This window comes from Oncorhynchus keta, chromosome 27, assembly GCF_023373465.1.
Source record: "Oncorhynchus keta strain PuntledgeMale-10-30-2019 chromosome 27, Oket_V2, whole genome shotgun sequence".
NCBI classification, from domain to species: Eukaryota; Metazoa; Chordata; class Actinopteri; order Salmoniformes; family Salmonidae; genus Oncorhynchus; species Oncorhynchus keta.
In genome coordinates, this window is record NC_068447.1 from 5,272,007 (window position 1) to 5,289,913 (window position 17,907).

The 17,907-nt window shown below is 47.9% G+C and overlaps 1 protein-coding gene across 7 annotated transcripts in view; it reads left to right on the forward strand.

The window, feature by feature from the left end:
- Window positions 1-17,907, forward strand: part of cables2b (Cdk5 and Abl enzyme substrate 2b) — a 282,031-nt gene that overhangs the window by 218,202 nt on the left and 45,922 nt on the right. For 3 of the 7 annotated variants that reach the window (XM_052481302.1, XM_052481304.1, XM_052481308.1), the window contains one exon: window positions 6,682-6,759. The exons of the other annotated variants lie outside the window; for them this stretch is intronic. In XM_052481302.1, the coding sequence (XP_052337262.1) occupies window positions 6,682-6,759 (78 nt within the window). The remainder of the gene's footprint in view (window positions 1-6,681; window positions 6,760-17,907) is intronic. 7 annotated transcript variants of the gene reach the window in all.

Here is a 17,907-nt window from a genome sequence, read left to right on the forward strand (position 1 = left end):
TGGCTGTTGAATGTTGGCTGTTGAATGTTGGCTGTTGAATGTTGGCTGTTGAATGTTGGCTGTTGAATGTTGGCTGTTGGCTGTTGAATGTTGGCTGTTGGCTGTTGAATGTTGGCTGTTGGCTGTTGAATGTTGGCTGTTGAATGTTGGCTGTTGAATGTTGGCTGTTGGCTGTTGAATGTTGGCTGTTGAATGTTGGCTGTTGAATGTTGGCTGTTGGCTGTTGAATGTTGGCTGTTGGCTGTTGGCTGTTTTGCTGTTGAATGTTGGCTGTTGAATGTTGGCTGTTGAATGTTGGCTGTTGAATGTTGGCTGTTGGCTGTTGAATGTTGGCTGTTGGCTGTTGGCTGTTGAATGTTGGCTGTTGAATGTTGGCTGTTGGCTGTTGAATGTTGGCTGTTTTGCTGTTGAATGTTGGCTGTTGAATGTTGGCTGTTGAATGTTGGCTGTTGAATGTTGGCTGTTGGCTGTTGAATGTTGGCTGTTTTGCTGTTGAATGTTGGCTGTTGAATGTTGGCTGTTGAATGTTGGCTGTTGAATGTTGGCTGTTGGCTGTTGTCTGTTGAATGTTGTCTGTTGAATGTTGTCTGTTGAATGTTGGCTGTTGAATGTTGGCTGTTGAATGTTGGCTGTTGAATCTTGGCTGTTGAATGTTGGCTGTTGGCTGTTGGTTGTTGAATGTTGGCTGTTGAATGTTGGCTATTGAATGTTGGCTGTTGAATGTTGGCTATTGAATGTTGGCTGTTGAATGTTGGCTGTTGGCTGTTGAATGTTGGTTGTTGAATGTTGGCTGTTGAATGTTTGCTGTTGGCTGTTGAATGTTGGTTGTTGAATGTTGGTTGTTGAATGTTGGTTGTTGAATGTTGGCTGTTGAATGTTTGCTGTTGAATGTTTGCTGTTGAATGTTGGCTGTTGAATGTTGGCTGTTGAATGTTGGCTGTTGAATGTTGGCTGTTGGCTGTTGGCTGTTGAATGTTGGCTGTTGAATGTTGGCTGTTGAATGTTGGCTGTTGGCTGTTGAATGTTGGCTGTTGAATGTTGGCTGTTGGCTGTTGAATGTTGAATGTTGGCTGTTGGCTGTTGAATGTTGGCTGTTGAATGTTGACTGTTGAATGTTGGCTGTTGAATGTTGAATGTTGGCTGTTGAATGTTGGCTGTTGGCTGTTGAATGTTGGCTGTTGGCTGTTGAATGTTGGCTGTTGAATGTTGGCTGTTGAATGTTGGCTGTTGGCTGTTGAATGTTGGCTGTTGAATGTTGGCTGTTGAATGTTGGCTGTTGGCTGTTGAATGTTGAATGTTGGCTGTTGGCTGTTGAATGTTGGCTGTTGGCTGTTTTGCTGTTGAATGTTGGCTGTTGAATGTTGGCTGTTGAATGTTGGCTGTTGGCTGTTGGCTGTTTTGCTGTTGAATGTTGGCTGTTGAATGTTGGCTGTTGGCTGTTGGCTGTTGAATGTTGGCTGTTTTGCTGTTGAATGTTGGCTGTTGAATGTTGGCTGTTGAATGTTGGCTGTTGAATGTTGGCTGTTGGCTGTTGAATGTTGGCTGTTTTGCTGTTGAATGTTGGCTGTTGAATGTTGGCTGTTGAATGTTGGCTGTTGAATGTTGGCTGTTGGCTGTTGGCTGTTGGCTGTTGGCTGTTGGCTGTTTTGCTGTTGAATGTTGGCTGTTGAATGTTGGCTGTTGGCTGTTGGCTGTTGAATGTTTAATGTTGGCTGTTGAATGTTGGCTGTTGAATGTTGGCTGTTGGCTGTTGAATGTTGGCTGTTGAATGTTGGCTGTTGGCTGTTGGCTGTTGAATGTTGGCTGTTGGCTGTTGGCTGTTGGCTGTTGGCTGTTGAATGTTGGCTGTTGAATGTTGGCTGTTGAATGTTGGCTGTTGAATGTTGGCTGTTGAATGTTGGCTGTTGAATGTTGTCTGTTGGCTGTTGGCTGTTGAATGTTGGCTGTTGGCTGTTGAATGTTGGCTGTTTTGCTGTTGAATGTTGGCTGTTGAATGTTGGCTGTTGAATGTTGAATGTTGGCTGTTGGCTGTTTTGCTGTTGAATGTTGGCTGTTGAATGTTGGCTGTTGAATGTTGGCTGTTGAATGTTGGCTGTTGGCTGTTTTGCTGTTGAATGTTGGCTGTTGAATGTTGGCTGTTGGCTGTTTTGCTGTTGAATGTTGGCTGTTGGCTGTTGAATGTTGGCTGTTGGCTGTTGAATGTTGGCTGTTTGGCTGTTGGCTGTTGAATGTTGGCTGTTGAATGTTGGCTGTTGAATTTTGAATGTTGGCTGTTGGCTGTTGAATGTTGGTTGTTGGCTGTTGGCTGTTGAATGTTGGCTGTTGAATGTTGGCTGTTGAATGTTGACTGTTGAATGTTGGCTGTTGAATGTCGGCTGTTGGCTGTTGGCTGTTGAATGTTGGCTGTTGAATGTTGGCTGTTGAATGTTGGCTGTTGAATGTTGGCTGTTTGGCTGTTGGCTGTTTGGCTGTTGGCTGTTTGGCTGTTGGCTGTTGAATGTTAGCTGTTGGCTGTTGGCTGTTTGCTGTTGGCTGTTGAATGTTGGCTGTTGAATGTTGGCTGTTTGGCTGTTGGCTGTTTGGCTGTTGGCTGTTTGGCTGTTGGCTGTTGAATGTTAGCTGTTGGCTGTTGGCTGTTTGCTGTTGAATGTTGGCTGTTGAATGTTGGCTGTTGAATGTTGGCTGTTGGCTGTTGAATGTTGGCTGTTGGCTGTTTGCTGTTGGCTGTTGGCTGTTTGCTGTTGGCTGTTGGCTGTTGAATGTTGGCTGTTGAATGTTGGTGAAAGACAGTGGTTGCGTTCCAAATAGCATCATGATCCTATATAGCGTACTGCTTTTGACCTGAGCTATATGGGAATATGGTGCCATTTGGGACAAAATCTAATGAAATGTTATTTGTCACATGCGCCGAATACAACAGCCGACTAGAGCATACAAGTCGCAGTGGTGGGTGGTATAAAGTCCTTTAGTGACAAAACGGATGGCACTGTGATAAACTGCATCCAGTTTGCTGAGTAGAGTGTTGGAAGCAATTTTGTAGATGACATAGTCAGTTTTACTAGGGTAAGCTTGGCGGCGTGAGTGAAGGAGGCTTTGTTGCGGAATAGAAAGCCGACTCTTGATTTGATTTTCGATTGGAGATGTTTGATATGAGTCTGGAAGGAGAGTTTGCAGTCTAGCCAGACACCTAGGTACTTATAGATGTCCACATATTCAAGGTCGGAACCATCCAGGGTGGTGATGCTAGTCGGGCATGCGGGTGCAGGCAGCGATCAGTTGAAAAGCATGCATTTGGTTTTACTAGCGTTTAAGAGCAGTTGGAGGCCACGGAAGGAGTGTTGTATGGCATTGAAGCTCGTTTGGAGGTTAGATAGCACAGTGTCCAATGACGGGCCGAAAGTATATAGAATGGTGTCGTCTGCGTAGAGGTGGATCAGGGAATCGCCCGCAGCAAGAGGAACATCATTGATATATACAGAGAAAAGAGTCGGCCCGAGAATTGAACCCTGTGGCACCCCCATAGAGACTGCCAGAGGCCCGGACAGCATGCCCTCCGATTTGACACACTGAACTCTGTCTGCAAAGTAATTGGTGAACCAGGCAAGGCAGTCATCCGAAAACCGAGGCTACTGAGTCTGCCGATAAGAATATGGTGATTGAGTCGAAAGCCTTGGCAAGGTCGATGAAGACGGCTGCACAGTACTGTCTTTTATCGATGGCGGTTATGATATCGTTTAGTACCTTGAGTGTGGCTGAGGTGCACCCGTGACCGGCTCGGAAACCAGATTGCACAGCGGAGAAGGTACGGTGGGATTCGAGATGGTCAGTGACCTGTTTGTTGACTTGGCTTTCGAAGACCTTAGATAGGCAGGGCAGGATGGATATAGGTCTGTAACAGTTTGGGTCCAGGGTGTCTCCACCTTTGAAGAGGGGATGACTGCGGCAGCTTTCAATCCCTGGGGATCTCAGACGATATGAAAGAGAGGTTGAACAGGTTGGTAATAGGGGTTGCGACAATGGCGGCGGATAGTTTCAGAAATAGAGGGTCCAGATTGTCAAGCCCAGCTGATAAAATATGGGTCCAGGTTTTGCAGCTCTTTCAGAACATCTGCTATCTGGATTTGGGTAAAGGTGAACCTGGAGAGGCTTGGGCGAGGAGCTGCGGGGGGGTGGAGCTGTTGGCCGAGGTTGGAGTAGCCAGGCGGAAGGCATGGCCAGCCGTTGAGAAATGCTTGTTGGAGTTTTCGATAATCATGAATTTATCGGAGGTGCTCTTGTTCTCCATGGACTTCAGTGTCCCAGAACTTTTTGGAGTTGGAACTACAGGATGCAAACTTCTGCCTGAAGAAGCTGGCCTTAGCTTTCCTGACTGACTGCGTGTATTGGTTCCTGACTTCCCTGAACAGTTGCATTTCGCGGGGACTATTCGATGCTATTGCAGTCCGCCACAGGATGTTTTTGTGCTGGTCGAGGGCAGTCAGGTCTGGAGTGAACCAAGGGCTGTATCTGTTCTTAGTTCTGCATTTTTTGAACGGAGCATGCTTATCTAAAATGGTGAGGAAGTTACTTTTAAAGAATGACCAGGCATCCTCAACTGACGGGATGAGGTCAATGTCCTTCCAGGATACCCGGGCCAGGTCGATTAGAAAGGCCTGCTCACAGAAGTGTTTTAGGGAGCGTTTGACAGTGATGAGGGGTGGTCGTTTGACTGCGGCTCCGTAGCGGATACAGGCGATGAGGCAGTGATCGCTGAGATCCTGGTTGAAGACAGCGGAGGTGTATTTGGATGGCCAGTTGGTCAGGATGACGTCTATGAGGGTGCCCTTGCTTACAGAGTTAGGGTTGTACCTGTTGGGTTCCTTGATGATTTGTGTGAGATTGAGGGCATCTAGCTTAGATTGTAGGACTGCCGGGGTGTTAAGCATATCCCAGTTTAGGTCACCTAACAGAACAAACTCTGAAGCTAGATGGGGGGCAATCAATTCACAAATGGTGTCCAGGGCACAGCCGGGAGCTGAGGGGGGTCGGTAGCAGGCGGCAACAGTGAGACTTATTTCTGGAGAGAGTAATTTTCAAAATTAGTAGTTCGAACTGTTTGGGTATGGACCTGGAAAGTATGACATTACTTTGCAGGCTATCTCTGCAGTAGACTGCAACTCCTCCCCCTTTGGCAGTTCTATCTTGACGGAAGATGTTATAGTTGGGTATGGAAATCTCAGAATTTTTGGTGGCCTTCCTGAGCCAGGATTCAGACACGGCAAGGACATCAGGGTTAGCAGAGTGTGCTAAAGCAGTGAGTAAAACAAACTTAGGGAGGAGGCTTCTGATGTTGACAGGCATGAAACCAAGGCTTTTTCGATCACAGAAGTCAACAAATGAGGGTGCCTGGGGACATGCAGGGCCTGGGTTTACCTCCACATCACCCGTGGAACAGAGAAGGAGTAGTATGAGGGTGCGGCTAAAGGCTATCAAAACTGGTCGCCTAGAGCGTTGGGGACAGAGAATAAGAGGAGCAGGTTTCTGGGCATGGTAGAATATATTCAGGGCATAATGCGCAGACAGGGGTATGGTGGGGTGCGGGTACAGCGGAGGTAAGCCCAGGCACTGGGTGATGATGAGAGAGGTTGTATCTCTGGACATGCTGGTTGTAATGGGTGAGGTCACCGCATGTGTGTGGGAGGTGGGACAAAGGAGGTGTCAGGGGTATGAAGAGTGGAACTGGGGGCTCCATTGTAACGTTAAAGATATTGATAAGCAAGATGGTGGGAACTGAGTCATACTTCTATTAAGCCAACATTATCTTAACTTTTACTCAAGTATGACAATTGAGTACTTCTTCCACCACTGGTGTCCCCTTAAATGCTACTGAGATTAGCATTTTTGCTTATGTAACTGATGTGAAATGGCTAGCTAGTTAGCGTTGGTGCGCGCTAATAGCGTTTCGATCGGTGACGTCACTCTCTCTGACGCCTTGAAGTAGTTGTTCCCCCTTTGCTCTGCGAGGTAACAACTACTTCAATGCCTCCGAGAGAGTAACGCTATTAGCGCGCACCAACGCTAACTAGCTAGCCATTTCACATCGGTTACACATACATCCTCTTTGATAATGTTAGCTGTAGGCTAGTAGACAGATGCAGGACAGTGTAACGTTGGGTGTTAGCCACATCTGGTCCTCCCGCTGATACTGGTCCAACTAGGGAAATGGCAGAGGTACCTACTGATGTCATAAGGTGAATGCACCAATTTGTAATTCGCTCTGGATAAGAGCGTCTGCTAAATGACTTAAATGTAAATGTAAATGTACTGTGTGTATGTCAACCTCGTAAAATGGTGGTGAAACACACTGTTTCATGAAGAGGGGACTGTATAACATTAGCTGATTATTCAGCTGATACTTGTCCCACTCGGGTCATTATAGAGGTGTTTTAGGTTAATATTCAGGGCAATGTTTACACGACACACAACATCCTTGTTTCCATCATAGGAGTTTTTTTTTCTTCCCCCAAGTCAATTTCAGTGGTGCTATAGTGACATGAAATAGGGCTACACGTGTAAATGTTATTGGGCAAGCAAATGTCTTCGATGAAATATCTCTTTTGCTCTCTTACTCTGTCTGTCTGTCTGTCTGTCTGTCTGTTTCTCTCCCTTCATCCCTCTCTGACGTGGCTGATGTGTCTCCAGGATCGTGTTGATCTGTGCCAAGCGTTCTCTGTTTGCGGTGTTCTCAGTGTTGCCGTATGGAGACAACGTTCACATCAGGTACAGTACAACTTCTTCCCTTCACACTATTGCTGATTCAGTGTGTCACGTTTAGTCATGTGTTGCTTCCTCGCACCGTTTAATTGGGGAATATTCACACGTTGTCGTACCACAAACTGTTCACTAATGTTCACTAACACACTCAAATGATCCCACTCTGTTTTATGGGCCCACCCACTGGGGAGCCTGGGCCCACCCACTGGGGAGCCTGGGCCCACCCACTGGGGAGCCTGGGCCCACCCACTGGGGAGCCTGGGCCCACCCACTGGGGAGCCTGGGCCCACCCACTGGGGAGCCTGGGCCCACCCACTGGGGAGCCTGGGCCCACCCACTGGGGAGCCTGGGCCCACCCACTGGGGAGCCTGGGCCCACCCACTGGGAAGCCTGGGCCCACCCACTGGGAAGGCTAGGCACACCCACTGGGGAGCCTGGGCCCACCCACTGGGAGCCTGGGCCCGCCCACTGGGGAGCCTGGGCCAGCCCACTGGGAAGCCTGGGCCCACCCACTGGGGAGCCTGGGCCCGCCCACTGGGAAGCGGGTTTAACCCCATTGAGGCATAAGTCACTGCTTCTATGGTTATATGCACCATGTCTTTCCCGAGGGATGTGAGCTCTCGTTCTCCGCGGCCGACGTGAGTAAGACATTTAAACGTGTTAACCCTCGCAAGGCTGCCGGCCCAGACAGCATCCCAAGCCGGTACGGCAACCGGTATCACCGCCTGATACGGCAACTGTGGTTGCAACTGCACCGTCTGCAACCACAGGGCTCTCTAGAGTCCATGTATTCTATATTCTACAGACATACTGCATATTCTATCCACATACTGTCAATAATGTCTATACATCCCATATATATATACAGTGGGGGCAAAAAAGTATTTAGTCGGCCACCAATTGTGCAAGTTCTCCAGCTTAAAAAGATGAGAGAGGCCTGTAAATGTAACGTCATGCTGTTTTCATCAGGTTGTTGATATGCCACAGGGCAGGTGGATGAATTATCTTGGCAAAGGAGAAATGCTCACTAACAAGGATGTAAACACATTTTTTTGCACATTTTAGAGAAATGTTTTATATCCTTTTGTGCATTTGGAGCATTTCTGGGATGTTGCTCCTGTTGAATTATGTAATGGCTCAACCAATTTCTATCTATGGTGCTGCTGCAGAGGCTAAAAATGAGCAGCTGTAATGCTTCCTGTGTGACTGTGTGAGTCATGAATGCATCCAGAAACTGTTTTGTCATCTACCCTGCAGTCCCGCGTTCTGTGTGTCACAGAAGAGCTAGAGGTCCTTCTTCTTCTTCTCTCTCTCGGTCCTCCTGTCAAGCAGATAACTGTCGGTCTCACGGTAATTGACCGTTAATTAACATAAACACGTTTAGCATCTCCTGGCGTCCACACACAGCCCACAAGCCACTGATGCAGACCTTTGGAACGTCTACATTGTAAAAAAGTCCAATAAATCCATGTAATATAGCCTACACCTTCACAATAAATCCATTACTTATTTTAGACAGGTCTAGGGAAACATGATATGAAGAAAATAGTCTATTTCAGAAGAACAGAATAGCACACTCTGAGTTGTCCTTATGTTAGGTCCTGATCTGGTTAATGTCATGTGGCTGTGGGCTACGGCTAGTTCATTTAGCAGACAAGATTTGCTTAGAATTCCGTGGCATTATTTTATAGTATGACGAATACAATTGAACAAAGCTTGAATAAAATATACATTTTTTTCCTCCAAGCGATTTGAGGGAGTGTTGCACATGCGGCTATTTCTGTTGTTGAAGAGGTTAAACAAAGAAATAGGTCCTCCTATATGCTTCATTTGTAACGGTCGTCGGTGGTAGAATACCTAGGATAGGGTAAGTAAGGGTAAGTAATCCTTCTCACCCCCCTTCTCCCCCAACAAGATTTAGATGCAAGTGGCTGTTCCACTGGTTGTCATAAGGTGTATGCACCAATTTGTAAGTCGCTCTGGATAAGAGCGTCTGCTAAATGACTTAAATGTAAATGTAAATGTAGAAGGTGAGGACCAAAGCGTAGCGTGGTGCGTGTTGATGTTATTTATTTCAAACTGAACAACATCTAACAAAGAAACAAACAAAAGCACAACCGAAACAGCTGGTGCAACACTAAACAGAAAGTACCCACAACTACCAGTGGGAAACAGCTACGTCAGGTGCAACACTAAACAGAAAGTACCCACAACTACCAGTGGGAAACAGCTACGTCAGGTGCAACACTAAACAGAAAGTACCCACAACTACCAGTGGGAAACAGCTACGTCAGGTGCAACACTAAACAGAAAGTACCCACAACTAACATTGGGAAACAGCTACGTCAGGTGCAACACTAAACAGAAAGTACCCACAACTAACAGTGGGAAACAGCTACGTCAGGTGCAACACTAAACAGAAAGTACCCACAACTAACAGTGGGAAACAGCTACGTCAGGTGCAACACTAAACAGAAAGTACCCACAACTACCAGTGGGAAACAGCTACGTCAGGTGCAACACTAAACAGAAAGTACCCACAACTAACAGTGGGAAACAGCTACGTCAGGTGCAACACTAAACAGAAAGTACCCACAACTACCAGTGGGAAACAGCTACGTCAGGTGCAACACTAAACAGAAAGTACCCACAACTACCAGTGGGAAACAGCTACGTCAGGTGCAACACTAAACAGAAAGTACCCACAACTACCAGTGGGAAACAGCTACGTCAGGTGCAACACTAAACAGAAAGTACCCACAACTACCAGTGGGAAACAGCTACGTCAAGTGCAACACTAAACAGAAAGTACCCACAACTACCAGTGGGAAACAGCTACGTCAGGTGCAACACTAAACAGAAAGTACCCACAACTACCAGTGGGAAACAGCTACGTCAGGTGCAACACTAAACAGAAAGTACCCACAACTAACAGTGGGAAACAGCTACGTCAGGTGCAACACTAAACAGAAAGTACCCACGACTAACATTGGGAAACATCTGGTGCAGAAAGTATAAACAGAAAGTATAATCACCCACAACAAACAGTGGGAAAACAGGCTGCCTAAGTATGGTTCTCGATCAAGGACAACGATTGACAGCTGCCTCTGATTGAGAACCATACGAGGCCAAACACAGAAATCCCAAATCATAGAAATAAGAACATAGACTGCCCACCCAACTTACGCCCTGACCATACTAAAACAAAGACAAAAACAAAGGAACTAAGGTCAGAACGTGACAAATTTAGAGTTATTAATGGAACATTAGTTGTGATACAAACATTGGGCTCTATATTTTGAGGCTTCATGATGCGACTAATGATGATTTGAAAAAGTTTGCTTGAAAGGCACGAGCTCTGCTTAGTTTTTTGCGCAGGCTGTACACACTTCATCAGTCTCTCATTCACAATTTGACAAGCACTTGATAAAGGCTAGAATTTAACGGTGGCATCCTCTTTGTGTGGCCGTAATGCCCCCTAAAATACATCCCCTTTTTGTGGCCGTAATGCCCCCTAAAATACATCCCCTTTGTGTGGCCGTAATGCCCTCTAAAATACATCCCCTTTGTGTGGCCGTAATGCCCCCTAAAATACATCCCCTTTGTGTGGCCGTAATGCCCCCTAAAATACATCCTCTTTGTGTGGCCGTAATGCCCCCTAAAATACATCCTCTTTGTGTGGCCGTAATGCCCCCTAAAATACATCCTCTTTTTGTGGCCGTAATGCCCCCTAAAATACATCCTCTTTGTGTGGCCGTAATGCCCCCTAAAATACATCCTCTTTGTGTGGCCGTAATGCCCCCTAAAATACATCCTCTTTGTGTGGCCGTAATGCCCCCTAAAATACATCCTCTTTGTGTGGCCGTAATGCCCCCTAAAATACATCCTCTTTGTGTGGCCGTAATGCCCCCTAAAATACATCCTCTTTGTGTGGCCGTAATGCCCCCTAAAATACATCCTCTTTGTGTGGCCGTAATGCCCCCTAAAATACATCCTCTTTGTGTGGCCGTAATGCCCCCTAAAATACATCCTCTTTGTGTGGCCGTAATGCCCCCTAAAATACATCCTCTTTTTGTGGCCGTAATGCCCCCTAAAATACATCCTCTTTGTGTGGCCGTAATGCCCCCTAAAATACATCCCCTTTGTCTGGCCGTAATGCCCCCTAAAATACATCCCCTTTGTCTGGCCGTAATGCCCCTAAAATACATCCTCTTTTTGTGGCCGTAATGCCCTCTAAAATACATCCTCTTTGTGTGGCCGTAATGCCCCTAAAATACATCCTCTTTGTGTGGCCGTAATGCCCCTAAAATACATCCTCTTTGTGTGGCCGTAATGCCCCCTAAAATACATCCTCTTTGTGTGGCCGTAATGCCCTCTAAAATACATCCTCTTTGTGTGGCCGTAATGCCCCCTAAAATACATCCCCTTTGTCTGGCCGTAATGCCCCTAAAATACATCCTCTTTGTGTGGCCGTAATGCCCCTAAAATACATCCTCTTTGTGTGGCCGTAATGCCCCCTAAAATACATCCTCTTTGTCTGGCCGTAATGCCCCCTAAAATACATCCTCTTTGTGTGGCCGTAATGCCCCTAAAAAAATGAATGCCTTTTGTAGCCAGTGGCCGTTGTGCCCTTTTCCCTGAGGGCTGCGTTGGGCCCTTTTCCTTGAGGGCTGCGTTGGGCCCTTTTCCCTGAGGGCTGCGTTGGGCCCTTTTCCCTGAGGGCTGCGTTGGGCCCTTTTCCCTGAGGGCTGCGTTGGGCCCTTGGACAGGAGTGTTGCGTTGGGCCCTTGGACAGGAGTGTTGCGTTGGGCCCTTGGACAGGAGTGTTGCGTTGGGCCCTTGGACAGGAGGGCTGCGTTGGGCCCTTGGACAGGAGGGGGCTGCGTTGGGCCCTTGGACAGGAGGGCTGCGTTGGGCCCTTTTCCCTGAGGGCTGCGTTGGGCCCTTGGACAGGAGTGTTGCGTTGGGCCCTTGGACAGGAGTGTTGCGTTGGGCCCTTGGACAGGAGTGTTGCGTTGGGCCCTTGGACAGGAGGGCTGCGTTGGGCCCTTGGACAGGAGGGCTGCGTTGGGCCCTTGGACAGGAGGGCTGCGTTGGGCCCTTGGACAGGAGGGCTGCGTTGGGCCCTTGGACAGGAGGGCTGCGTTTGGCCCTTGGACAGGAGGGCTGCGTTGGGCCCTTGGACAGGAGGGCTGCGTTGGGCCCTTGGACAGGAGGGCTGCGTTGGGCCCTTGGACAGGAGGGCTGCGTTGGGCCCTTGGACAGGAGGGCTGCGTTGGGCCCTTGGACAGGAGTGTTGCGTTGGGCCCTTGGACAGGAGTGTTGCGTTGGGCCCTTGGACAGGAGGGCTGCGTTGGGCCCTTGGACAGGAGTGCTGCGTTGTGCCCTTTTCCCTGAGTGCTGCGCACTCTGAAGCACCTCTCGCTCACATGGTTCTCCATCACGTGATCAGGTTTTTCCTCACAGGCTACAAGTGAAGATCGACACATCGGGGACGCAACTGCGTGCGTCCTCATCCAATTCCGAAGGTGCTGGAACTACTCAACAAGATGAGGTGGACTAACGAACAGGCAAAGCACAAGTCTACTTTTCCCCCATAGTACAAAAGTCAACCTAAACATATGCCATTTAGCAGACGCTTTTATCCAAAGCGACTTACAGTCATGTGTGCATACATTCTACGTATGGGTGGTCCCGGGAATCGAACCCACTACCCTGGCGTTACAAGCGCCATGCTCTACCAACTGAGCTACAGAACCTATTATATTCTTTGTGAGAAAATAAATATTCCAAACATAGTCTGGGACAGTTGTGGGATGCGATTAATGCGACAAATGAATACAACCACGAGCGTTAAAAAACCCCACATGTTTTTATGCAATGAGGCTGACGCAACAGATCAGGAGGTTTAGCTTAAAATGTTGGTCAACTATTAGGCTATTTCTTCACATTGTAAGCGTAGCAATGCCCACGTGGCTATAAGCACGAATGTTCCCATTAGCGGGAAAACAAATCAAAAGTGACCGCAAATGCGGATTATGTAACACTTTCATTGTAAATTATCTTCCCCAAACTGCTCTACACTACACCCCTTGTGGATTCATGTGGATTCATTTTAAGACGTTATTTGGCCACTTTAGTTGTGATACAAACTTTATGAAAACAATATAGGTCTATGAGCTAGGCTACATGAGGTGTGCGACTATTGCACACAAAAAAAAGGCATCGTTTCTTATGCTGGGCATCATTCACAAGTGATAATATATCATTCTCAACTGATAGGCTAATATTGTCACCCATCAGACTATTCTTGATTTAATCTTGTTATTTACATATGCTAAATAATGTATGTGTGAAATTTGTTTGGATTTAGTTAGAATGGACCTTTATCTCTCCATGGTTAATTTTAATGCCAGCCAGGTAGGCTATACTCCTGATGTAAAGAGAAGCAATGTGCTTAATGTTAGGAAAGTTGAGAAATAAATATAGTAGGCCTAGCCTATAGAAAGCTGATGGGATCCTCTTCTTTTTTAGTAGAGGCCATCACTCTGATTTCGCACATAGAAATATTGCGCAACATGAGCTCATAGGTGTAACTCAACCTTCTCAGTCCTCACCCTTTATAACCCTCTGTGTGAGGCACCCTCATCCTCAACCTTTCTAACCCTCTGTGTGAGGCACCCTCGTCCTCAACCTTCTCAGCCCTCACCCTTTCTAACCCTCTGTGTGAGGCACCCTCCGTCCTCTCAACCTTCTCAGTCCTCACCCTTTCTATCTGTGTGAGGCACCCTCGTCCTCAACCTTCTCAGTCCTCACCCTTTCTAACCCTCCGTCCTCTCACCCTCTCCACATCCCTGTCCTCTTTAATTGCTGCGTCCTTTATACACTGACTTTGCTATGAAAAAATAACAACAGGCAAATCTGATCTCAGAGACCAGAGTCCATTCCAGTGTGCTACAGGGCCCAGTGTCACAGATACCCCCCAGGGGGGCAGACATACCCCCCAAAGGGCAGACATTTCACACAGGAAAAACACAGAGAGAAGGAATCAGTTAGAGTTAGCCCCCCCCCCCCACACACACACACACAGGCACACACACAGACAAGCACACAAACACACAGACAAACACACACACACACACACACACACACACACACACACACACACACACACACACACACACACACACACACACACACACACTCACAAGCACAAAACTACAGGGAATTGAATGCATCTTGATTTTTCTCTCTCGCTTTGTCTTTGTAGTATAAAGAGATGACATGGTGTTTAGGAGAGGAGAGAGGAGAGAGGGCATGGTGTTTAGGAGAGGATAGAGGACATGGTGTTTAGGAGAGGAGAGAGGAGAGAGGACATGGTGTTTAGGAGAGGAGAGAGGACATGGTGTTTAGGAGAGGAGAGAGGACATGGTGTTTAGGAGAGGAGAGAGGACATGGTGTTTAGGAGAGGAGAGAGGACATGGTGTTTAGGAGAGGAGAGAGGACATGGTGTTTAGGAGAGGAGAGAGGACATGGTGTTTAGGAGAGGAGAGAGGAGAGAGGACATGGTGTTTAGGAGAGGAGAGAGGAGAGAGGACATGGTGTTTAGGAGAGGAGAGAGGACATGGTGTTTAGGAGAGGAGAGAGGACATGGTGTTTAGGAGAGGAGAGGGGACATGGTGTTTAGGAGAGGAGAGAGGACATGGTGTTTAGGAGAGGAGAGAGGAGAGAGGACATGGTGTTTAGGAGAGGAGAGAGGACATGGTGTTTAGGAGAGGAGAGAGGAGAGAGGACATGGTGTTTAAGAGAGGAGAGAGGACATGGTGTTTAGGAGAGGAGAGAGGACATGGTGTTTAGGAGAGGAGAGAGGAGAGAGGACATGGTGTTTAGGAGAGAGGAGAGAGGACATGGTGTTTAGGAGAGGAGAGAGAGGAGAGAGGACATGGTGTTTAGGAGAGAGGAGAGAGGACATGGTGTTTAGGAGAGGAGAGGGGACATGGTGTTTAGGAGAGGAGAGAGGACATGGTGTTTAGGAGAGGAGAGAGGAGAGAGGACATGGTGTTTAGGAGAGGAGAGAGGACATGGTGTTTAGGAGAGGAGAGAGGACATGGTGTTTAGGAGAGGAGAGAGGAGAGAGGACATGGTGTTTAAGAGAGGAGAGAGGACATGGTGTTTAAGAGAGGAGAGAGGACATGGTGTTTAGGAGAGAGGAGAGAGGACATGGTGTTTAGGAGAGGAGAGAGGAGAGAGGACATGGTGTTTAAGAGAGGAGAGAGGACATGGTGTTTAAGAGAGGAGAGAGGACATGGTGTTTAGGAGAGAGGAGAGAGGACATGGTGTTTAGGAGAGGAGAGAGGACATGGTGTTTAAGAGAGGAGAGAGGACATGGTGTTTAGGAGAGGAGAGAGGACATGGTGTTTAGGAGAGGAGAGAGGAGAGAGGACATGGTGTTTAGGAGAGAGGAGAGAGGACATGGTGTTTAGGAGAGGAGAGAGGACATGGTGTTTAGGAGAGGAGAGAGGACATGGTGTTTAGGAGAGGAGAGAGGACATGGTGTTTAGGAGAGGAGATAGGAGAGAGGACATGGAGAGGAGAGAGGCTATTGTGTTTGGGAGAGGAGAGATGACATGGTGTTTAGGAGAGGAGAGAGGACATGGTGTTTAGGAGAGGAGAAAGGAGAGAGGACATGGTGTTTAGGAGAGGAGAGAGGAGAGAGGACATGGTGTTTAGGAGAGAGGAGAGAGGACATGGTGTTTAGGAGAGGAGAGAGGAGAGAGGACATGGTGTTTAGGAGAGGAGAGAGGACATGGTGTTTAGGAGAGGAGAGGGGACATGGTGTTTAGGAGAGGAGAGAGGAGAGAGGACATGGTGTTTAGGAGAGGAGAGAGGAGAGAGGACATGGTGTTTAGGAGAGGAGAGAGGACATGGTGTTTAGGAGAGGAGAGAGGACATGGTGTTTAGGAGAGGAGAGAGGACATGGTGTTTAGGAGAGAGGAGAGAGGAGAGAGGACATGGTGTTTAGGAGAGGAGAGAGGACATGGTGTTTAGGAGAGGAGAGGGGACATGGTGTTTAGGAGAGGAGAGAGGAGAGAGGACATGGTGTTTAGGAGAGGAGAGAGGACATGGTGTTTAGGAGAGGAGAGAGGACATGGTGTTTAGGAGAGGAGATGAGTATGTAAACAAAGTGGCATAGTTAAAGTGGCTAGTGATACATGTATTACATAAAGATGCAATAGATGATATAGAGTACAGTATATACGTATACATATGAGATGAATAATGTAGGGTATGTAAACATTATATTAGGTAGCATTGTTTAAAGTGGCTAGTGATATATTTTACATCATTTCCCATCAATTCCCATTATTAAAGTGGCTGGAGTTGAGTCCGTGTGTTGGCAGCAGCCACTCAATGTTAGTGGTGGCTGTTTAACAGTCTGATGGCCTTGAGATAGAAGGTGTTTTTCAGTCTCTCGGTCCCAGCTTTGATGCACCTGTACTGACCTCGCCTTCTGGGTGATAGCGGGGTGAACAGGCAGTGGCTCGGGTGGTTGTTGTCCTTGATGATCTTTATGGCCTTCCTGTGGCATCGGGTGGTGTAGGTGTCCTGGAGGGCAGGTAGTTTTCCCCCGGTGATGCGTTGTGCAGACCTCACTACCCTCTGGAGAGCCTTACGGTTGTGGACGGAGCAGTTGCCGTACCAGGCGGTGATACAGCCCGACAGGATGCTCTCGATTGTGCATCTGTAGAAGTTTGTGAGTCCTTTTGGTGACAAGCCGAATTTCTTCAGCCTCCTGACACCACACTCCGAGGGCCCTCACCTCCTCCATGTAGGCCGTCTCGTCGTTGTTGGTAATCAAACCTACCACTGTTGTGTCGTCCGCAAACTTGATGATTGAGTTGAAGGCGTGCGTGGCCACGCAGTCGTGGGTGAACAGGGAGTACAGGAGAGGGCTCAGAACGCACCCTTGTGGGGCCCCAGTTTTGAGGATCAGCGGGGTGGAGATGTTGTTGCCTACCCTCACCACCTGGGGGCGGCCCGTCAGGAAGTCCAGTACCCAGTTGCACAGGGCGGGGTCGAGACCCAGGGTGAGTGAGTGCTACGGGGCAGTAGTCGTTTAGCTCAGTTACCTTTGCTTTCTTGGGAACAGGAACAATGGTGGCCCTCTTGAAGCATGTGGGAACAGCAGACTGGTATAGGGATTGATTGAATATGTCCGTAAACACACCAGCCAGCTGGTCTGCGCATGCTCTGAGGGCGCGGCTGGGGATGCCGTCTGGGCCTGCAGCCTTGCGAGGGTTGACACGTTTAAATGTTTTCCTCACGTTGCCTGCAGTGAAGGAGAGTCCATGCTCTATCAACTGAGCTACATGGAACAATTTGTAAGTTCTTCACAATCTACAGACATGGTTCAGACTGTCATAACTCCAAACTTAATTTAACAACCATACACTCTCTGCTGTGTCTGGAACTATCTCTCTGTCTCTCTCCTGTGTCTGTAACTATCTCTCTATCTCTCTCCTGTGTCTGGAACTATCTCTCTGTCTCTCTGCTGTGTCTGGAACTATCTCTCTGTCTCTCTGCTGTGTCTGGAACTATCTCTCTGCTGTGTCTGGAACTATCTCTCTGTCTCTCTGCTGTGTCTGGAACTATCTCTCTGTCTCTCTCCTGTGTCTGGAACTATCTCTCTGTCTCTCTCCTGTGTCTGGAACTATCTCTCTGTCTCTCTCCTGTGTCTGGAACTATCTCTCTGTCTCTGCTGTGTCTGGAACTATCTCTCTGTCTCTGCTGTGTCTGGAACTATCTCTCTGTCTCTCTCCTGTGTCTGGAACTATCTCTCTATCTCTCTCCTGTGTCTGGAACTATCTCTCTGTCTCTCTCCTGTGTCTGGAACTATCTCTCTGTCTCTCTGCTGTGTCTGGAACTATCTCTCTGCTGTGTCTGGAACTATCTCTCTGTCTCTCTGCTGTCTGGAACTATCTCTCTGTCTCTCTCCTGTGTCTGGAACTATCTCTCTGTCTCTCTGCTGTGTCTGGAACTATCTCTCTGTCTCTCTCCTGTGTCTGGAACTATCGCTCTGTCTCTCTCCTGTGTCTGGAACTATCTCTCTGTCTCTCTTGTGGAGCTCTCCTCTCCTCTCCTTTTACTTTTACC